This window comes from Sander vitreus, chromosome 20, assembly GCF_031162955.1.
Source record: "Sander vitreus isolate 19-12246 chromosome 20, sanVit1, whole genome shotgun sequence".
In the NCBI taxonomy this organism is placed as follows: domain Eukaryota; kingdom Metazoa; phylum Chordata; class Actinopteri; order Perciformes; family Percidae; genus Sander; species Sander vitreus.
Window position 1 is genome coordinate 15736143 of NC_135874.1, and position 24126 is coordinate 15760268.

Genomic DNA, 24126 nt, shown 5'->3' on the forward strand with positions numbered 1-24126 from the left:
GCATAATGCTGCAGTTTGTATGATGGATACAAATAGCCGTCTGATATCTGGAAAGCTCTCGTATAAATCCTTGTCTTTGTGTTGCACGGGATATTTCCCAGGAAACTGCCGTAAGATTAATAATTTCAGACGCAAAATAACTCAGTGCCAGCCTCGAAAGACAATAAGCTAAAGGTCTTTTCATCCCAACATTTTGCAGCATCTGTAGACTTTACATCAAGGCAATGATTGTCTGAATATGCACACTGGAGGGCACTGTGAGCAGCAGGCTTTTCATACAGCACTTTGAGGGGGTGGGTGGCCAAGGAAGGTTGAAAGACACCTAGGCTATCTCACCAGATGGGCTCAGTGAAGCGTGTCAGATGGCTGTGACAGCTACCTGCCCTTCCTTAAGGTCTGTCACCATGTATAAACAAACCATAACTCTAATTTGTGTGCGCGTGTGTGTGTGTGTGTGTGTGTGCGTGTGTGTGTGTGAGTGTGTGTGTGTTTGAGTAAACAAGGGCATTATTGCATTAAAGCCACTGAATGAACATAGAATAGTTGCATCTTCAGTAACGAGTCTACCATAAGAATACTATACTATGACTTTGTTATGATCTTTTATCACATACTTTAATATTACTTTATTATGACATTTTTATGACATAGGACCTACTATACTATTAGGTTGATTTACAACATACAACAGAAGGACTTTTTATGAATTCTTTATGACATAATATATTATGACTTTTTTATTACTTTTTATGACATACTACACTATGACATTTAAACGTAATACTATACTAGGACTTTTTTAAGACTTTTTTATGACAAACTATACTAGGACTATTTATGATATACTATAGGACTTTTTAAAGACTTTTATGACTTTTTTATGACAGACTGTACAATGACATTTTTATGATTTTTTATGACATACTATACAATGAGGTTTTTTTTATGACATACTATATTATGACTTTTTATGACATTTTTTGTGACAGGCTACTATGTCGTGGATAAACCGGATGGAGAGTTTGAGAGACAGCTGGAAGCTTGCGTTAGCTGTTTACAAGTACAGTGTAGGTCCCCCCAGCGTCATCATTTTATAGGCTACTTTGTGAATATTTGGGGGTATTTACGATACTGTCTATGATATTTACTATGATATTTACCAAAATGTATTGTGATTACATCCCAGATCATAGCTTCAATGAAGAGTTTAAATAAGCTGAAACACCATATGTGAACCTGTCAGTCAGTAGGGTAGGCCTATTAGATGAATTATCCTTATGGGGTAAACTGTATGTTAAGAGGTTAAATGTCATAATTAACTTAAATACTTGTGTTGCAATTGGGAACACCAGAGAAGATCTACACCGCCTGGATGCAGATAAGATGGAGAGCGCTAGGCCTCAGCCTGCTCATTCATTTGCTGATTTGATGCTGCGCCTCCGCTCACCGTTGCCTCCACTGCGCAGCCGCAGTTTCTCCAGGACGCAGAGAGCAGAAGAGGCAGACAGAAAAATGGCCCACGATAATTTAATTTTTGCCCAATGCATCCTTTATTTTTTATCCTTCGTATTCGGTTTCATCGCCGTGGTCCCTCTGTCTGAAAACACGGAGGATTTCGGAGGGAAATGCCTGCTCTTCACGCGGGGTATGTGGCAAAACGAGAACATCACGGTGTCAAAGCAGCGCTTCATCGTGGAGGAGTGGGGACCCGAGTCCTCCTGCAGCTTCATCACTTTTGTCGGGATAACGTCACTCATCCTGTCCGCAGTGCAGGCATGGAGGCTGCTGTTCTTTCTGTGCAAAGGACACGATGAGTGAGTGACCGTTCACTTACAGTGTTCGTTCTACGCAATTCAATACTAGCACCATAACAAGCTCAGTAGGACATGCTAACGGCTTAATGTAAATATGTTTTTTCTGTCCATCTCCCACGCCCCTGCTGTATGTGCGCGCTATTCTGGCAGAATCATAGACTGCATGTAGGCTAATAGGCCTATAGGTATGATGATAAACGCCATAGAATCGTCCATTCCTCCAATCCTCCATTATACAGATGGAGGTAATATAGGCTACTTGTGGTGACTTTGAACAATCAAAATCTCACATACAGTATTTCCAACATGTGTCTCTATATCTATTTTCATGTTTGACTGGAAGACACTATTAATCACAGAAAACTAAATCATGCTGGGTGATGTAGGCCCAACTTGTGTTTCAGTTTTATCAATTTCTGTTCTGACTGCCCGCAGCTCCATATTCAACGCCTTTCTCAACCTGCTGATCAGCTCCCTGGCGGTGTTCACAGTCTTTCTGTCTAGCACCATTGTCAGCGTGGGTTTCAACATGTGGTGTGACTCCATCACCGAGGGTGGGACCATGCCCAGCAGGTGAGAGAGCAGCCCACAAACTCAACTTTTCAGACAATTTCATTGTACAGTGCAGAAGTCCTCCTAAACACCAGTTAATGTGTATCATATTATAGTTGCGAGGACCTGCAGGACACTGATCTAGAACTCGGCCTGGACAACTCTGCTTTCTACGACCAGTTTGCTATAGCTCAGGTAAGACTATTATTGTGTGAATGTGTAAATTCTGTTATGATTCTTCCGTACAATTTTCGGTAGCTTACTACTTCTGCATGATTTCAGCTACAAAAACCATTCAAATATTAAAATGTTCAGCTCTTTAAGGATATTTGTGTTTGTATTCAACTTGTTTCACCATTTAGCTTTTACAATATTAAGCTTTTTTTGTTTTACATTGAAAGTCAATGGAGCAATCTTTAAATCCTCTCCAGACTTCTTCCACTTCTAAATGCTACTGCTCCCACATACTTTCACCTACAGACGTCATTCAAACTTTAAACTATTCATAACACCTTCAGTTATTAGCATTAGCTCTTTGATGTCTTTTACAAGTTTTGTGTTATCACTTTTTAAGTTTAGTGCTTCTTCAGGCTTTTTCTGCATTTTTAAGGGCTGCTCAGTGTGGGTGATGTCACAGCTACAGTGCAGAGGAGAGAGAACATCGAACTTTCTCTTTAACTTGCTCTCACGGCCACAATTCCTTCTTCTCATACACCATTTATACGTCAAAACGTAGATATACTTGTCTACTTTCAGCCAATGTGCTCATTTAAGCAATAGGACTTATAGATTTGGCTCAGTGAGCCTCCGAATGACAAGAGCCACAAACATTCCTTCATTGACAGCCCCCTTTAAACAACCTCGACATTTCTGGACATAAGCACATAGTACCAGTTTTTCAAATTGCTGATATAACCACATTTTTTTACTTTATCCACGCAAATTATATATCAATATGTTCGCAAATACTGGTGCTCACAGTGAGGTCATTATATTGATACCAGGTATTGTTTAGGCTGTTTTCAGGCTTCTTCAATGGGATGTTTACCAGGGCGCTTTCAGTTAATCTCAGATACTATACCATAACTTTTTTATCACTTTTTCAACATACTATACTATGACTTTTTTTTATCACTTTTTTGACATACTACACTATCACTTTTTATGACTTTTTTCAACATGCTATACTCTGACTTTTTATCACTTTTTCCAACATGCTATACCTTCTATAATTCTTTTATCATTTGTTTTCTACATACTGTACTATCACTTTTTTCGACATAATATACTATGACTTTTTTCGACACGCAATACTATGACTTTTTTAAACATACTATACTGACTTTTTATCACTTTTTCCGATATGCTATACTGCACTTTTTTTTTATCATACTATACTATGACTTTTTTGACATACTATGCTATGACATTTTATCACTTTTTTTGACATGCGATACTATGATTTTTTAATCACTTATTTCGACATGCTATACTATGAATGTTTTGACTTTTTATCACTTTTTTCGACATACTATACTATGACTTATTTATGACTGGTTTCGACATGCTATACTATGACATTTTTATCACATTTTGCGACATGCTATACTATGACTATTTTTGACATACTATACTTTGACTTTTTTGTCACTTTTTTCGACATACTATACTATGACTTTATTATCACTTTTGTCAACATATATATGGTATGACTTTTTTATATTCTATACTATGATTTTTTAAAGACATTTTATACTATGAATGTTTTGACTTGCTATACTATGACTTTTTTATGATTTTTTTTTACATACTATACCATGACTTTGTTATCACTTTTTTCGACATACCATACTATTACTTTTTTGGACATTCTATTCTATAATATGACTTTATATCACTTTTTTTGACAAACCTATACTGTGACGTTTCGACATGCAATACTTTGACTTTTCTTTTCTTTTAAAAACTTAAAATATTCCACTTTTGTTTAATACATTATTGGTATTATTCAACATTTCAATGAAATTCGTACTAATTAAAACCATTCCCACATTTCCAACTATTCTCAGTACTTCACCTTTTTCTTATGCAATTATGCCAGCAATCCAATTTAGCAATTTAGATTTTCAGCATTAACAAGTATTGTCTTTTCTTTTTTTTCTAGTTAATATTGTTCACAGTTCAACAAAATCCAGAATCTCAGTCATATTTACAATAATTTCCTTCCGTCCTTCAGTTTGGCTTGTGGGCTGCATGGCTCACTTGGCTTGGGATCGCAGTGATGGCCTTCCTGAAGGTCTACTACAACTACAGACAAGAGGACCTGCTGGACAGTCTGATCCATGAGAAGGAACTGCTGCTCGGCTGCTCCTCACGTCGCAAATCTGACCTCAAGACCGGCCTGATCTAGAAACCAGAGCACGCACAAACACACTCACTCACACACACTCAATCGTACAGTACTCTCGCCTGCCATGAGAAACACCAATGTTTGCCTCTGTAGACATTCAAATTGGTATTTGCTCTCATTAATCATGGATTAAATCAAATACAAGGTTTTAGCTTTGTTCTCCAAAGGTAATTGATTTTCCCTCAAAAAAATCTCCCAATGGTAGTTAATCCTTGAGGAATCCTGCTTTATTGAGCTTACTGTGTGCATTCCTCTTCAACACACACAACCGTAATTCAGCTCCGACAGTATTAAACCAGTAAATGGAAATTCACACCAAGTTTTTTTCAACTCATGAATTTCTATCTAGCAACACAGTATAAATGGCTTGGACAGATTGGCCAATCGATCATGTTGTCTTTGTGAAACCTCTGCATGGACCTAATGCATGACAAATTGATAGGGTGGTGGTTTTTAGATGTAAACAAAGGTTATTTTGTTTTATACACCAATAAATGTGTTCCTAAGAAAGGATGTTCGTGTGCTGTTGCAGTGCATTCACTATTTCATCAGCAGTTACAAAAAGTTGTTTTAAAATTGTAGTTCAGAACATTCATGTATGGGGCAGCCAGTCCAAAAATGCTTTTAGCAATCTGTGTGAGAGAAAAAAAAACAAATCCTCTTTGTGCCATAGAGTAACCTAGGCTCCTCCTTCAGACTTTATAGCCTACAAAACCAATATACTGTATTACTGTGAGTAGACGCACAAATGTACCTGCATGCTTTCTCTCCCGGTTACATACACATCACACACTCACTTATTTTCAGATATTACAGGAAGAAAGCAAATCACCTTCTTGACTTTGATAGGCAATGACAGTTTTATTTAAAACAATTGAAATCATAAAACGGTAGGAACTAAGAAAACCCTCCATAAAGGCACTTCTTTCAAAGTGACCATAAACGTTTGGACAGCCATGAAATGCAGCTTCTAAGTTAAATGTGCATATGCAGGACATAAGTTCACTGGGTATTGTTTATTGCCAATGACAATTTATTTTGACAGTACAGAGTCGAGAGTGTTTCTTTCTTCTATACAGGCGTTATTAGCCTTATATTGCTTTGACATTCAAATTTTGAGTTCCCTGAAATCTGTTATATAAAGAGAAATGTTTTACTGGAAACTATGTGATGTGTGTTATTGCTCATAATGAGAGGTCTGTGGGATGTGCATCACTGTGCCCTTTAAGTCCTATAATCCATTTGCGCTGTCTGACTTTGATTTGCTTCATTTCATAAAGGGACTCATACAATAACATACAGAATGTGATTGTTATATTTCTGTGTTTGGCCTCATATTAGTAGTAATGAACTTAATAAAATTAAACATGTTTTTATATGTATTGCAAATATATGTCCATCCATACATTTGTCCAAAGCTTGACAAGCATTTGACATCACGATTTAAACCTGAATATTATTGTTTTTAAATAGAAATGTAACCGGTAACAAAAGTTAAAAAAATCTGAAATAATTGAAAGTTGGATAGTTGCGTAGATGCAGATATACAGTATAGAAGAATAAATACCATTTAAGATAAAGGGTATTTTGTGGGATTCAAGCGGTTATAAGAAGAAACACTGTCAAAAGCATTAGCATTCATTCAGTTTGAGTATATTCTTTCGGACAATAGATAAGGAGAGAGAATTCATAACATTGTGCTGCAGATATTCTCCTCAGTGTAGCTAGGAGTCTGCTGAAGACAGTCAGTCGTACAGAAGACCAGACAGTCTGTAAATAAAGAGGTGTTTTTCATCTGTTAGTCATTTAACCTGGTACTGTGAAGTGATGCAGCCCTGTGTTTTCTTCCTCATGGTTCAAACTCTAACAGGTCACACATTTGTGCTTCCATCCGTTCGCCCTCCTCTCGAATGTGCGGCGTGCTAATCAATGCTGTTTCCAAACATTCTCTACATTCATTTATGTGCAATTACAAGGCTGAATATTGTGATAGTCCTTAGTATATTGAACCATATACATACACATTCAGTTCAGTGTAATATCTGATATACACAAAGCATGTATCATAACAAAATAAATATTTGCATTCCATGGAAACATTTACTCACATACAATAGACTGTGACATGTATCCAATGGTTGTGGTGATTAGGTGAGTGTTATACATGAGCATCAACATTGCAGATGTGCAAAATCATAACTTAAAGAGTGGCGTGCCCACCACCTTAGCACATATGTACATACAGTACAGACATGGAAGCTACATATTTCTGGGATTACACATTTTTCCCTTGGTCACTGCGAGAGTGGTTCAACACCACAGACAGTTCACAGAGCCTTGGCAAAAGGCTGAGGTGTTTGTTGGCCTGGGCTCCGCTTCAGAGAGAGAAAAGAGGGGTCTGAAAAAATTAAAGGAGGCTCTATGTCTCCGCCTCTGGTTGGTCTCAGTCACTGCATGGTCAGCCATATCCAGCAGCCCCACAGAAGCTGTTTCATATGCAGCAGGTAGACGGCCAGAGCGGCCTCCAGCTCCTCGCACACTCGCTGTGGGCGCCGCCGGTCTGTGCAGTACATTGCCACGCCCAGGAATGACATCAGGAGGAAGAGGCAAGTGAACAGTGCAAGGTGGGGGCGGGATGGTGTCGTCTCATAGGCTACAAACAAAAAACAATACCAGTTTTTCACAATTTTGATTTGTAAATGAGCATTTGAATTGTCACATGCACAGGTCTCTCGCTTTTCTGTTGACCTAACAAAGTCAAGACCTCAAGAGGAGGAGAAGTTTTTGATGGAGGATTTAATGTGACTACATACAGTATATACAGTGTAGTGGAGGCCTTGTCACACAAACTGGTGCTCTCTGTGTTCCAAAAAGGGAGTGACAGTGAAGCAAAAGCCATTTTGCATGGCAGGCAACAAAGATAAGATTTGATTTAATTTACACCTTTTACCTTACAACTAACCTAAATCCTTTTTCCTAATGTGTTCTCCACACATATTTACATCCACTAGACTAGAAAAAGTGTAGTGTTTCTCATGCACATTAACATAGTGAATCTGAACACTTTCCGACAGACTTACCACCAAAACAGTCACAGTAAGGAATGTCTGTGAAGCCGACAGAAAAGAGGCCAGTCAATCAACAACCTCTGTGATGTACAGCAGCTACCAACCAGCTGCTGTGCCCTCATAAACTCCACTATCTCTATGGAACAGACTCCATGGTGCCTTATTTGCATGCATAATTAATTACGAAGTGTAAATCACTTGCTCATGTTTGGGAGTCTCACAGCATTATATTATTTTTTAAATAGTACATATTCCCCAAAGCACAATAGTGTATGATGTTAGGATGTTGTATTACATTTTGTCTTTTCTCTTTACTGCTAAGTGCAGGGCATACACTACTGTTACATATGGGTTAAGGGCCCCTTTGCAATCTGGGATTGCACAAATTTCAAAGACATTTAAAAAAAATAAACAATCAAATATTATGTTCATATTGTTAATGTATGAATACATTCCCTTATTCACACTTCTGTAAGTGTAGACAGGCTGCAGAAAATATTGGTGATATGAAGCCACTGGACTAGTTTGGTCGAGGTGTAAGAGCACCAGAGGGAAGCATGTTCTCTCTGGTTGCACAACCACATCCGTGTTTGAGCATATCGTTTACATACTGTTTTTCTGTAGGGGTGTGACCGTTCTCTTAATACATCCATGGGTGTGATGACCATAGACAGTAAAATAAATGGATAATGTGACGCAGTTGTTTTCCACGGAGAGCAGTGAAGGATATTAGAAGCACTTTTCCGGTGATGGCTGAGCATTACTGCGCAGTCTCCAACTGAGCTTGACGACATAGATGTGACATAAGCAACCTGTCTGAAAGTTGTAAGTCTTCTGGTAGCTGTGCCAAGAGAAATCTCAATCATTCCGAATCTTGCAGAGACGGAGAGCATAGGTATATGTAAGGAGATAACATAGGCGCAGGCTAATTATTGCTAACTAAAATGCTAGTTAACATTAGTAATTAAACTTAAACAGCTAATGTAAGTCGAAACTGCCTGTGAGCTTCTCCTGTACTATACGGTAATTCCTCTACTATGCGACAGTAAGTCGCGTGGTTATGACACAATCTTTAGCCTATTTTTACAAAAACGTCTGCTACGGAGCCATAACGTGAGATACAAGGTAATGGAGCCTTTTATACATTGTCGTGTTTCTTTAGAAATAAACAATGGACAAATAGAGTCTTTAAACGCTTCAGATGACTATTGAAAAAAAAAAAAACTTCAATGAAGAAATAATACTGGAAAAATAGTCCTTTATTCAATCAAAAGTCACAAAATGGAAAAACAAGCACTTTAAGGTTTTGCCACAAACTCAAATGACTGGCTCCCCGCTTGTGTAACTAACAATTACACTGTTACTTATTCCGTACGGTGGAGAGATAGTCTCTTCACTCAAAGAACCAAGGTTACAACGTAACCAAGCGTTTTCTGGTAGTAGTTGAGTTTGAGTTGTTTTTTGCCTACTTGAATTTGTCATTTAGTAGACAGAGCGAAATAAAGCTTATTTTATTGTTTCACAGTGATTATGTTCTAAAGCACAAACACTCAACAGATGATTTTTGTGAAGACAGATGCTCTTTTCTCCTCTGAATTTTATTCATACCAGCAATAAACAAGGAAGCAGGCTACTCTAGAATGGATTTATGACCATTAGCCTATAGGAAGAAGGGAGAGCAGTTTTCTTTGTTTAATATCATTAAAAGTAAAGTAAAGTAAAGACTCATTTTAAAAAGGACAGAGAAAGAGAGCGTTCTGCGCAAGACAGCGCCACAGTGAACTGCACGCTGCAGACGCGTGTGTCTCAGCCAGAGAGAGAGGGAGAGAGCTGCGGTATTCTCGCTGGGTTTTACAGGCAGCTTTTTTTTCTTTTTTTAGCACTCTGCAAAAGCTAACTCAGAGTCAACTTTGGAGAACGGGCCGGGGGGATCTTCTATGCTAATTTCGAGGTTCAAGTCAGATTCATCCGTCATGCTGGCTGCTGCTCTGCACTTGTGTAGGCTATAGTGATCTCGCGAGACACTTTTTACCTCGTGGGATGAGATCTCGTCACACCTCTACTTTTCTGTTCTCTCACCATGTACTGTGGTCTCTGGCTCCCTGAATCGAACCCTCCGTTCGCTTTTCCGTCTGTGGTTGGGTTCGGTGTCTGACCCGTAGTTGGGACTTGGCCTCTTTAGAATGGAGGTGGGGACTTTGCCATTGGTCACCTGAATCAGATACAGCTCAGGATGAATACACTCATAACAAGCTCCTGATGAATTTCAAAGACAGGCAACAAACAGCTGGAAGGAACAGATCTTTTGCAAACAAACACTGGTGAAGATGTCTGCTGGTGTTGTTAACATTACCATAGGTTTCAGTGCGTCCTCCTGTTGGTGGTGGGTGTCCTTTCTGTGGCGGACCTCTGAGTGTTTCTCCCGGTGGGAATGAGGAATACAGTTGACGGTGTCTCTGATGGACTCTGCAGCAGCGAAGTGTTTAGACAGTACAGACACACACTGACCCAGGGAGTCTAGGAAGAGAACCATGACCACACATGAGTAGTGATCTAGTGCTGCTTTACACAGGAGCGTGCACCCTGCTCTGAAGAGAAACTATGAGGCGAAGTTAAAGTTAAAGTTAAAGTTTTTCCATTACATGGTACCTGCTGGACTCGAATCTACTCGCCTTTTTGGTTTTCCATTACGAAAAAAAGTCCCTGGTATCTGCTAACAGGTACTTTTTTTAGTACCACCTCCGTCGAGGTTCCAAGCGAGCTGAGGCGATACCAAAAGGTGACGTGAAAACCTGCAGACTACTGATTGGTCAGAGAGAATCGTCACTAATCACTGCGTCATCATTGCTAGCGACAGATGGGGGGGTTCCTGAACAAACCCGCCATTTTTAAATACTTTAGCCAGCGGTGTTTTTTTGTGCAAAATAGGCTCGGAAGAAACTTGTGTACGTTTAGTCATGCAACAGAAAACTCAGATTGGACAGATAGTCTAGCTAGCTGTCTGGATTTACCCTGCAGAGATCTGAGAAAAGGTTTGCCATAGTCCTCATAAATCGCCCGGAGTTTAAAATGCCAACACAAAGGAAGCCCAAGGCAATGGATATCCGGCCTTAATGAGTGAAATCCAGCGGATTTTTCAATGGCAACGGAGAAATCCCGGAAGTGGAACGTCAAGGATATAGACTAACCGAAAATAAACCTGCCAAACAAGTGCAGCGCAAACACTGTAAAGGACACTTAGGATTGCATGGCAGCACAATAGTGATGCAGTGATGCACAGGCACCTTAAAAGAAAGCACCCTGGAGCTGTGTCTATTCCGGATAGGTATGTTTTAGCGACTGTTTCATGCTTTAGCCAACTGGCTATACGGTAATGTTTGTATCGGAATGTTTGTTAGTTTACCTGTCGGAAAACAAGATCTCATGGTGCTGGCTAAGGGAACACTATTTCAGTTGTGTTAGCTAACGTGTTAAGTACAATAGTAAATTATAGGAGTGGAGTAGCCTACCCTGTCTCGTCATCTTCTCTAGTTTTTTCCCTGCCGTTTACTAGCGTTCATTCTGACTAGTAAACCTCCTCCACTTAAAGGGCAATTCATAGTCCAGGCGTGACATTAAAACGTCAAACTTTGTGTCTGTTAGGGTGTCAAAGAGCTTTTCACGCACATCAACATTTTTAGAGGGGTGTGGCCGTTCTGGTTCAGTGGAGCAGGTGCACATATACTTTGAGGTTTATGCCTTGATGCAGAGGTCCAGGGTTTGAATCCGACCTGTGACGATTTCCTGCATGTCTTCCTCCTCTTGCTCTCCCCTTTCTCACCTAGCTGTCCTGTCAAATAAAGGCAGAAAAGCCTAAAAACGTATCTTTAAATTTGTTTTAGAGGGCACTCTACTTGTATAGCAACTCAAAGTTCTATGTTCTGGAGTGTTGCCGTGGTGCAGTGCAGCTACGTTTCTTTTGTAAACAAACACTAGCTACGATGTTTTACAAGTTGTCATAGAAATGACCAATGATGTTCTATTCCAAGGCAGGTACAGCCCTCCATGCTGGGGCAGAGGCTGCTATTTTGAGTTACGTATTATCTTTTCATTTACATTTGCACTTTAGTGTACCACCAAATTTAATTTTGCTTTATTTGTATTGTCTGTAAGTTGAACATATCTCCACTAAATACCATCTATGTTTTGTCTTTCAACACTGGCTGATGAACCAGTCACTGACATAAGTTAATCTATTACTGTTCTGGGTCATTTACAACTAGAATAGCCTCTATGGAGAATAACTGATCGAAAGAGATACACAGACAAACAGACAGACAGACAGACCTTTCTTAAAAAATGCCTGATGCAAAAATTGTTTAGTCCCTATTTTAACAGACTTTCTTTTGTATATATGTTTACATTTCTTTCTTACATAATATTTGAGTTTTTATAAGGCAGAAAGATGCTGCTCAGGCTAAGGCCAACCTTAGTAACCCTTTCCACTACATACTCTATAGATTATTAGGAAATAAATGTGCTAAGTAATAATAATAATAAGAAATATAGGGTCCCATATGAGGGACAGTTTAACACCTTCATAAGAGACTGAATGCAAATTATTAAAGGGGGTCAAAAATGGACAGGGCTATGTATTCTCTATCTTTTTGCTGAAATGAGAGTCGTCTGAAATGGAAGAGCAAGGGAGGGCCTTTAAAAAAATTCTCACCTTGCATTTATATTTTATTTCAGCCTTCCCTTGAGCTGTACCCCATAATATTTACATATGTTTAAAAAAAGAACACCATTTCAAATTATTTATGCACCTTAAGGTTATCTTATTAAACGAGTTGCACCAATTCAAATCTGATATGTTGAGATATATATGTATGTGTGTGTGTGTGTGTGTGTGTGTGTGTGTGTGTGTGTGTGTGTGTGTGTGTGTGTGTGTGTGTGTGTATATGTGTGTGTGTGTGTGAGGGCTTTGCTTTTTAAAAAGTGAACCACAAGGTTCAACTGCCATCCTCACCCTAATCATTTTTATACATTCCCTAGTAGTTAGCAGTTTGGTTAATTATAGTTTCAAAATGTTACCACATACTGCTACACAACATACTACAGCTGACATACTAATTCAACTTGCAAATACTTATAAATAGTTTGTTAGCTGAGGGAGAGTGATTGACCCAGTTTACAGTGAACAGTATCTAGGGGACAAGAGCTGGAACCATTTAAACATGCCTCTGTTGAAGCATCTTACTGTGGGTCAAAGAGGATTTTTCTATTTACAATACAAAATGAAAAGGTCACAAAAAGCGCACTGAGATTACTGCATTCTGACTTGCAACAACAACTACAGCTGCTCACTTTCTCACCATTTCACCAAACATGTTTAAGATGTTCTGAGGTGAACAAAAGGAGTGTTGTTAATCTTTGTCTTTATATGATGTACACTCCTGTCTTTATGTAGCTGTTCAGCACCACTGCCTCTGAAAGCTGACTCGACAACAAGGCTGGTTTGTGCATATTGCTTTTTTTACACCACAGCAGTCTTTACAAAAACGCAGCTTTCAGAGAGTGTTGCTCCCATTTACTGCAAGCCAAGCATACATACTGTACAACAAAACAGTGCCCTCAAACTGTCACTATGCTACTTTTTTTTAAAGATTATTTTTGTTGGCTTTTCCACCTTTATTCGATAGGACAGCTAGGTGAGAGAGAGCGAGGGGGAAGACATGCAGGAAATCATCGCAAGTCAGATTCGAACCCTGGACCTCTGCGTCGAGGCATAAACCTCCAAGTATATGTGCTCCTGCTCTACCCATGGACCCAACCCGAGCACACAAAGCTACTTTTCTTCTTTGCTCTGCATAAAAGCACTCTTGTGTCCGACATGATTGCAAGTGTTTATTAATTTAACATTTTTACGAGTTGACATGGTTTAAAGGCTTACAGTACTAAATTGCTTTAAACCACATCCTCACTGTGCTGTATGCTCTCTAAAGGCGCGGGTATACTTGAGCTCAACACTGTGCGCGGTCTGCCGTCAATGGCACGCGTGCTACGAGCATGCACAGAGACGTTTATGCTCAACGCATTGTTCGTTGCGGTACTCTCCAAGACACCAGAGAGCGTACAGACAAAATAATCAGTGAATGAGCAAGAAGTAGTAGAGAAAAGAAACCGGAAGCAGGCTGCCTGGCAACAGTAGTAAACACATCCATGTTAAAACACAGATGTACCGCGAAACATTACATTCATCTGACTGTTGTTTATCTCCAAATCACTGTCTGCCTGTAACACTGTTGAGAACACTCTTTCCATGTAGCCGTCTCTCTCTGAACACATATTTAAGGCTGTTTGACTCCCTGTGGTCTGTACATGGAGAATAACACAGATGTTTGTACAGACGAACCTGTCTCGACTAGTCCTGGTCTTGGACTTGTCTTGGACTCGACAAAGGTGGACTTGACTACAGCCCTGGGTCAAAGTGGCGGCCATTTTTATGTGTACCATTGTCATTGCAAAAAACCATTATGGTGGGCTAACTTCTGTATAGAAAGGCATCTTTTGTACACTCTGTCTGTTGCCTTGCTGCTAGAGAGGATTGCTGGATGTAATTGCTTCATATTTCTATAGGTAAGTCATCAAAACCTTTTCATTAAATGATAGTGAGTGTGACACTAACTGGCCCCACTGGCGTGTTGTCACCATAACAACTAACAACATGACCACGGCAAACAGTTCAATATCCAGACTGAATGTTAAAATATATACTGCGGAGAGAGGTGTCCTGCTCTGTTGTTTTCAGAAATCACACAACCACGGTTGTTTTCCACAATCTATTTATCTGCAAATAGTAAGTCAGTGTGTTGTAACATTGTGTCAGGATGAGTGTTTACTGTGCCGCTCTGTGCCTTTCATCCCAGGTGAGTGTTTACCTGAATATTCCGTCTTGCCGATCTCAGCATAGACAGTGGCCATAAGCTCCAGGCTTCTGGCTGTAATGGGGTGGTCATTACCAAAAGCCCTCTGGTGGATCTTTGCAGCCTGAAAGATTAATCAACAGGCATCAGGGATTTGAAGTTGGTACAAGAGTGCCATAAAATATTTTATTTGTTCAAAAGTCTAGAGAGAAAGCAAAGAGAATGATGCACATACCTTACCACTGTATTCTAGAGCAAGATGAGGTCTGAAAGGAAAAGGAAAATGGCACCGTTAGTCAAATACACTACCTCTACATTTTTCTGTGCCACTGGAGTAAAATATTTGGTAATACTTTATAATACAGCCCGCAATTTATAGTGTAATTTCCCAACACTTACCATGTAATTCCTCTTAATTTATGGTGTTATATCGTCATAAGAATCAATACATACACTTACCAGTTCCTAGTAGTACCTAAAAGTAGGTATAGCAGAACAAGGGAGTAACAATTGGGACTTTTAGAGGAAAGGAAAAATAAGTTATACGATAAGTATTTTTGAACTGGGTACCTACGGGTATTTTAGAAAGAAGGAGAATTTATTTATGCTTTAAGTATTTTAATACATACTGGGTATAAATCATTTCTCCTTTCCTCTAAAATATGGAATTATGTGGTAAATGTCAGGAAATTACACTGTAAAACCAAACATTTTATATCTGATTAAAACAAAAGCATTCTCTTAAAAATGGAGAGCACTAAATGATCAGATTAAATCAACCTCTGCACATTCTTCTTCCATTAAAACACAAATAAACAACGCCTGACCTTAATCAAATTTGGCGGCCCGTGCTGCATTGTCAGGTGAGCATGGATCCGTTTCAGCAGCATGAGAAATCTAAACATGCGTGTGCTGTGATTAGACAGACAGAGAGCAGGGCTGCAGGTGCTCAGGCGTCTTATGGAAGTGGGAAGCTGCTATTTCTGCGAGCAGACTGCCCCTTTCTATTCTCCAGGGTGAATTACAGAAGGCATGGCGTTTACAGGTTGGTTTACTGACTTGTGCCCTCGCACTACTTTCTGCTTAGTGCTAAGCTCTATGAACATGAGAATCTGCCAGCTGTTCTGCTCATATCTGCCCTGCAAAGTCAGCCAAGGACATCCCTCTCACACCCCCACTTGCGCCTAAAGATGTAGAGCAAGCCCTGTTTAGTGTGACAGATGTCAGCTTTACTGTTCCAAACCTACACTTCCCTTCAATTATTAATAGCCAGGTATCAGTTTGCACTGCCTTAGAACGTCCTTTTCAGGGGAAATCTGATCAGCAAAGACAGAAAAGCCCTTCGCCGGTCCAAAGGACTTCCTACGACATCGCTGAAAGATTCAGAAGAGTATTAGGCCTACAACTTCCTGTCTAAAAGAAAGAAAGACTGGGACTGAGGCTTTTGGTGGAGGTAGTAAGAGCTTTGGGGCATTAATCATATTTACCCACTTAGAGAAACCAAAGTTTGCGTTTTTTAAGAGTAGAATCAATTTCCTGCTGTTCTTATTTAGCCAGAAACCAAAGCCTCTGGGTACAGTCATGCACAATCAGTACCATCTCATTTAAGTTTAACTACTGTACGCTCCTTGCATTAATGAAGCACTGTGACCAGCCCTCCGTCAAGCAGACCTTCCACCCTCTGTGACCCTCTCTGGCAATCAGGTTAAATGGCCTAATCTCAACAATGACAACACAGGCACAGAAAAGAGGGGCATGCTTCGACCCCTGCAACAGGAGACACCAGATCCAGTTAAGGTGTTCCTTCTGTAACACTCACGGAGAGTGCGGTGTCTCTTTTCTCTGCATCTACAAGGAAATTCAACTCTAGCTAAAAGGACTTGAAGCCGGAGTTTATCTAGTTCAAAACATTTCCATTCCAGAAAGGCGAATGTGTGTACGTGCAAGTGGACATGGATATGCATAATTCTTTTCAAACATCAAAGTGATTAATTCCTTAAAGTGGGTTTTTCAAACCGTCACACAAATTTATCCAAGCATGCCAATAATTAGTTTCAGTGATCTTGCAGTAAATTATTTATCTCGAGATTATTTCAGTTAGAGCTGAATCTAAGCATAAATGATCTTTTTATTGCTCCGAGCTTTCGCACTAAAACTGATAACAAACGGTAATATATTGATTTCTGTTTTTGTTTGTTACAACTGAATCAGCACAATTTTCACTTCAGCTATGGAGTGATGGTCAAATGCAACAATAACACACACTTTACATATATGCAGTACTTTAACTGTATACAAAACTGGTGATAAAATCGTCATAAAAGTGAATCTATGTCACTATAAATCCACTCCTGATGAGCCCACTGAGCCCTTAAACTCACAGAACATGTAACGCCTCATTAATTACACCCCAACAGAAGCTACAGCAGGACACAGTTTTACCTACTGTTTGCTCATGATGCAGAGCTGGGCCAGCCGTTCGAGCTGCTGTGCCTGGGAGGCCTGCTCCGAAAGCTCCTCTGGGGTTGTCCATCCTGCAGAGCCCAGCGTAGCCTCCTCCTGAGGCCCTGTTACGCAAACACAGGGCATAGAATCACAGTTGGTCCGCCAGCAAACCACTCAGTCTTTCCCTCTGCTCGTCTATCTATCTATTTATCCCTCTCTCCTCACCGTCCTTTGATCTCTTTGACTCTCTACCACTGCACAGAGTTTGATAAATAAAGCTAAAAAAGCCTGGGTATATGGCTACCAGCCTGTCTGGCACTGCTGCGGACTTTAAGCCTTAACAGCAGAGTGGAGCCAACTGGAGAAAAGAGAGCAGAGATAAGGGCAGAAGAGAGCGGATAAGGGAGTCAAACAACACACTCACCACGCCCACTGGAACACTGGAACACATGCAGACACACGGTGACACACCACAAGCACACAGTATGTACAAGCCAAACACACGCCACACACAGACAATAGTTGAGGTGGTAATGATTTTTGGCTTGTAATCCACGCCACAAGCAAGAGCAAATAAATCATTGTAACAGGTAAAGACTTTCATTTGCATTAAAAAACCACAACATGACAATTATGTGAGCTTCCAGTGGGGAAATACTGAGAAGGGTACATTTGAAAAAGACACCAGGGAGAGAAAGAAAGCAAGTAAGCAAGCGGCAGCTATAATGCCTGCTCTGCCTCTGGAGAAGTCCAGCATTTAATCCAAGTGAGTGCTGAATCAGGGGCTTCAGTATTCTATAGTGACACACAGCTCCTAATGAGATGTGTGCAAAGTGAGGCCATTTGTCTTCTACTATGTCTGTCCCCATTCTCCTCCACTGTGCCCATGCTACACTGCGCTGCTGCCTCAGCAGCAGACACAGAGGAGGAGGCAGATGTCTGGAGCAGCAGCAGGTGATGAATGCGCGGCCTTGCTTTAAATGCTCGCTTAACGCTCCACCGGGTATATTGTCATCAAAGATGGTAGAAATGGGACGTCACTCCATATTGGCTTAATGAGTTAGGGGAATATATTTTTTGGGATATTATAAAAACACGTGTGATAGTCTAGACATTATTTGCAGGCTAGTTTGTAGATGCAGGTTACACACAAGTCACTTTGGAGAGCTGCCCACTTGTCAGCCACTGAACAGCTTCAGTGCTGCTTTGCTAACAGCCTCAAAATAAATTTAATACAAAATAAAATTAGACTCCACACTATTTTGCATCACCCTTTCCAGTAATGCAGGTTAAGAAAAAAACAGTTAAACTTTATTTAATGGGGCTGTTTTTTCTAATAATTTCCTTTTTAAGTTTGTAATGTGGTACTTATTATAGGGTAGAGAGAGACAATGTTTTGAGACTGGTAATTTAGTTACTTTAGTTGTGTTGAGCTCAAACAGTTCTTCCAGGAATTTCCTAAAAAGAACCACTCCAGTTAAACTCAAGTAAATAGTCATTCAGATTTCGTTTTTTAAACATACTACACATTCAGCTGATCTGATGTGCACAGACTAAAAGACTAAAAGAAGGTTACACTAGAGATTAGCAATTAATTTGAATCAAATAATTGAAACCAACTGAACACTATCTCTATTTTACCCATAATTAGCCAAATGGCATGGATCTTTCTAAGAAAATATAAGGAAAATAAAGCATTACCAAAAAAAACATTTTCAAAGTCAAGGTATATGACTTATCCAAGGCTGCATGATATACATACAGTACATGCAATACTGTATATGCACATACAGTATTTTCCCAGAAGTATTTATTGATAGCCTAATGTCAAAAGTACTTGCCTGTGCTCCCCTGAAGAGCTGTGAGCTCGATCAATGCCACCTCATAGAACATTTTCTCAGCCTGGATGAACTGCAGGGCCTTCTCATCTGTTTATATAGGTGAAGGATCAGTCTTAGTTGTCATCAGGATTATTCAGTTGTTGAAGTTAAAAACAGCCTCGTTACCTAGCTCAGCTGTGTTTTATGTTTGTTTCACCCCTCTCGTGAATGACCCCTCCAGGCAAACAGAATTTGTAGTAACCCAAACCAGATTTTTAATCTTGCAGTATGAATTTTGCAATACAGATTTCAACTACTGGTGTCTGTGTCGTTGCTTTTGTGTTGTTATACCGTTTGTGGTTTTTGTACTGCATTTCAAACAGCGCGACTGTGATGCTAAACAAGTTTCAAATGCTGAATCTCAGTGTAGTAGTAATCTGATTGCACCCCATTGTATTACATCATATTATATTCCTCTCTTAGTCTTTTGTTTTTGTGTTTGGTACAGCGTCACTTTTGTTTCCATGAAAAGACTTTCTATAAAAAGCTTCCTAAAAATAGAGCCTCTTAAATTTTTTCCAAAGCATTCTGCATGCGAGAGTCTGGCCCACTGTAAAATGACACCACTGATGGTTGTCAGGTGAATTTAAAGGCCAATGGGAAGGAGAAGGCTTAAAATAAACACAGCCCTGCCTGTCTAAACATCCTACTTAACAACCAGATCTCTTATTTGTAAAATTCTATAAATTACATTGTACGTATTTCATTTTCCATTTTATTTGCCAATTCTACTTTAATATAGCTTAGATAAAACTAACAACTTTTATATTGAGGTCAGAAATATGGACAATAGGTTTCCACTTTGACCGCTGAAAACCACAACAGCTGGTTTCCTTCATTAATGTCAGTACTGCGGGACAGGCGAGCCACAGATCCAACAAGAAAACCAGGACAAAATGCAGTTATAATCCTATTGTACATATGGTCATCAACAAAAGGAAAGGACAGTTATTAAACAGAAAGATAAAAGATAAAAAAATGAAAAATACTTCTGATGAGCACAATATACCAGATAATGGACGGTGAGGAGTGGATGTTGAAAAGCTTTTAGTGGATGTACATCTGAATAATTTACTGTACAGTACAGTAGGAGCTGACATAGCAACCTGTCAGGAAAACCCAGCATTTTTTAATGATGAAGTGAAACTCTGGGTTAATATTATTAGTATATACAACACCACACATTTGTTTTTTTAACAAATCTTGATATATATCACAGGATGATTAAAGATGCATTATACCTGCCCCAGTTCCTGGGAGTTACCTGGCAGCAGGAAATAAGGTGAGTGTGTGGTGGACCATCTGGGAGGGAGGATTAGGGGAACAGCCATCATCAAAGGTCAGTCTACTACTTCTGCCTGCTATTTTTAGCCTGGCTGGACCACAACAACGCCACAACAGGAACCTCACACAATCCTCCTCAGGGAATTTGTGCTCCACTCTACGCACCTACACACAAACACCCTCTCCTCACTGCTAATTGGACTGCATTCTAAAACTCGACAAGAACTTGCATTAACACTGGAACCTTCAAAGGCACAATTGATCACAAGTGCCACACAACTCTGCTAAGGGTGTACTGAAATGAATAACACCATTAACTCTAGCCAGTAGAATTATGTGATAAATATGACTAAATGTGATATATTGATTAGCTGGTGTTCTTAAGCTCCCTGTGACTATCTATTACTACTCTTTCTGATACTGCATATCCACTTTAGGAATGTAAATGCAGGATACTCCCAGTTTGTATCTGATATTCCCCTTTATTTGAGGTTAAAGTAAAATTGTCCGGGTCGGCATGCTTTCCAAGAAACATTTATCAGTAAACACTCAGCAGCCAAAAGAGCTTTTGGCTTTGGACAAAGGTCACTTGCAGATACTGCCAGCTCTGATAACGATACATCAAGCTTTGACTATGTAAAATCAGCTGTTTCCAAATTGTGGATTTTGTTTAGACCCCACAGACAAAATGTGAGGGGACACCACAAATTCTGTTATCGTAAACATCTGTGTGAAACTCCAAAGTTCCCATATCCTTTCTGAGTTTGAGCACACTGACCTGTCACCTCCCTCCCCAGAGGACCACTGCAAAAATCACAACATCACTGCTTCAGCTCCTATGATGCTCATGAGAACTACTAAAAAAATGTAAGCAACTTTACTTAACTTCTATTTCATGGGAAATGACCACATACTTTCAATCTCTGTGCACAATGATATTATTAATAAAGTCATTAGATGCAATTCTTATTGTATTATGTTATTGTAAATATCATATGTTCATGATTACATTTTGAATACTGATAATTTATCATTATTATTATTATTGTTATGAATGCCTCATTTCTTCTGCTGACATACCAAACAATGTGTGAATACATGTTCATGGCTGTAACCTTATACTATAAGTAAAACAATGTAACATGGTAACTCTACCATACATAGAATGCCACAGTTTGACACAACATGACTCCATTACTATTGATGATGTTATGCAATAAAGTACTGTATGTCAAAAGATTTAACCCCATTAAGCTAGACAGGTTGAGGTCTAAGTAGATACCATTTTGTGCTGAAGAGGGGTCTACTGAAGGCTATTGATGAAGTAAAGCTCAGCAAATTGACCTATTTTGGAAAATGGACAGTAAGGGGTATAGCCTTGCTGAGGTAGATAACCTGAGCTGGCAAGTTAAGTGTTGGAGTGTCTCAGAAACGGGGAGAAGAGCCACACAGGTAATATATCCTGAAACGTAACACCTCTCTATTATCTCTATGTCCTATACTGCTATAGCTTATAGAAGCAGTTAAGTGGCGTTAGACAGGCTAGTCAGTGCAGATGCAGGTTAATTAGTGCTCTTCCACTCTGTTGCGGAGAGATAAGAGCCTACAAATCCTCTTAAGAGATAGACACACAGCCTGAGCTGCACACAAAACATGGCATTCTGGGACAAATGTGTTGTTATGAACTCGCCCACAGACATCTGCTCATCCCCCTCAGTTTACATGGCTTTCTATACCGGGTCTACATTCTCCAGTGTACAGAAATTTGCCACGCCTTCCACTGCATGCAATCCTTTACATGTTCAGAAAAAGAGTTTCAGAAAGATTGTTCAGAAAGAAAGAGAGTTTTATAGTTAGCCCGCATGCTAACACAGACAGTTCTGAAGGGATGGTGAAAGTTTAAGTGTCAGATGTGAGATGGGGGAGTGAGGCTTTCCCTGAGTTAGCAAAGGATACAATTCTTTTCAGTGATGAAGAGTTCTGCGATCTGTAAAGCACAGACAAGGGACAAAATAATTAATTTCCAACATCAATCCTGGTTGTGATGTCATGAGCTGTCATAACAAGTAATTCTGGTCTCTTCGAAGCACCATTGGTCTGATCAACATCATGCCACACGTTCCAAAGTTCTGGTGTAGAGGCTTTGTTTTGACATCAGGAACATTCCTTCAGGCATTACTAAACAGAATTAAAATTGTTGCCTTGCCTTTGTATATGTAATCTGCTAGGACTTTGGCCTGGTTACACAGTGCCATAAAGCCTGTGACCTCAAAAATAGAAAGGTTCTTGCACAATGGGACAGAAAACTGCATTTTTAACAATGTGAGCAGTCTAATAACGATGCTACTGTATATTAGTGCTGCATCCGGTGCCTCATTTAGCAGCACGCACACTATCACTCCTACTGAGATTGAAATTATCTCACAGTGTCAACACAGGGACACATGATGCACTGTGCTGTTAGATTTGACATTGGTGTTAGAGATAACAAGGTTGAATGTGTCCTGTGTGCTGTGCAGTGTGATTATATATGAGGCTCTAAAGGGGAAATTATGCAAATGTGTCTATGCTCTGCATCTGGCTCACCTGGTGTAGGCAGTTGGGCAGAGAGGTGAAGCTCTGCACATGGGTCAGTCCCAACAGGCAGCTGAGGAAACAGTGGAGGGCGGCCTGATACTCCCCCTGCTGCTGGAGCTGCTGTCCCAGCTCAAACAGGCCCTCCCTCCCCCTGTTCAGCATCCCCAGTCCCAGCCAAAGCCAGCACTGCCTCCCATCAGAGCTCCACCGGCCGAGGACAAACGCTCCTCTCCTTGCCACTCCACTGAAGCACCACAGGTAGAAAGAAACAAGCCACACAAAGAAAAAAATTAAGCTGCTCACATAAATACAGACAGAGAGGTGCCAGAGGGAGGAGCGAGCAGCACAGCTTTCTCTCAGTCTCGTCTGGGCACTGTAAGTCAAGGACAGGTGGTAAGAAGCAGGCTGAGGGAGCTCTGGCGACTCACACAGAAAAGATCCATTTCCCTCCCTCCTCCCAGGCTGCACCAGGAAAGGAGGACAGAGGAAGTCGGGGAGTATTTGCTGTTAGAGTGGCAGAGCGGTTGACCAATCCCTACTCTGCTCATGTACAGTAGCCCTGCCAGCATGTGTTTTGCACATTGGATCTATCTCCACTCTTTAAAAAGGGACCATGCAATGCTGTAGTTGATGAAAATCAAATATAGTGTGCACATGTTCTGTGATGTTTAAATGTAGTATATAATGAGACATTTCCAGTATTTCTGACCTAATTTTCCATGCTATTCTGCATTCACAGAGTAGTGCATTATGTATATTGACAGTGTGTGTGAGAATCCCTTTAAGTCTTACTGCCCCACTTATGATTTATAAATGAGGAGTGCATAAGAATTATGCACCAACAAGCAAACTAGAATACATAATGTGTGAGCATGTTTCACATTACCTCGGAGAAAGCAAGCTTTTGTAAATTCTCTAAAGCAAACCAGAGAGAAAATGCAACCACAGGGTCATTAGGAACAGCCACTGTATGAGAGAGAGAAAGAGAGAGAGAGAGAGAGAGAGAGAGAGAGAGAGAGAGAGAGAGAGAGAGAGAGAGAGAGAGAGAGAGAAAGAACTCCTCACTATCCAAACAAGGACAACAAATATTTATTCACAAGGAGTGCCTCCTCTGGATGTGTGCTTACATCCTCTCACACTCTACTAATCAACATTAATGTGAGGCCAATCTTTGCCTCGGGAGAGAGAAAG

The 24126-nt window shown here is 40.1% G+C and overlaps 2 protein-coding genes across 2 annotated transcripts; one reads left to right on the plus strand and one right to left on the minus strand.

Moving 5' to 3' along the window:
* The first annotated feature begins 1489 nt into the window (after positions 1–1489).
* Positions 1490–5939, plus strand: tmem179ab (transmembrane protein 179a, genome duplicate B). The gene is made up of 4 exons (XM_078277821.1): positions 1490–1814; positions 2250–2387; positions 2483–2561; positions 4603–5939. The coding sequence occupies exons 1-4, from the start codon at positions 1513–1515 to the stop codon at positions 4774–4776; spliced, it is 693 nt and encodes a 230-aa protein (XP_078133947.1). The 5' UTR covers positions 1490–1512; the 3' UTR covers positions 4777–5939.
* On the minus strand, positions 5629–23387 carry c20h14orf180 (chromosome 20 C14orf180 homolog). The gene is made up of 9 exons (XM_078277820.1): positions 22945–23387; positions 22315–22345; positions 19036–19122; positions 17196–17316; positions 14985–15015; positions 14765–14873; positions 10198–10361; positions 9924–10056; positions 5629–7429 (listed from the first exon to the last, which is right to left on the minus strand). The coding sequence occupies exons 1-9, from the start codon at positions 23095–23097 to the stop codon at positions 7224–7226; spliced, it is 1035 nt and encodes a 344-aa protein (XP_078133946.1). The 5' UTR covers positions 23098–23387; the 3' UTR covers positions 5629–7223.
* Positions 23388–24126: the final 739 nt, after the last annotated feature.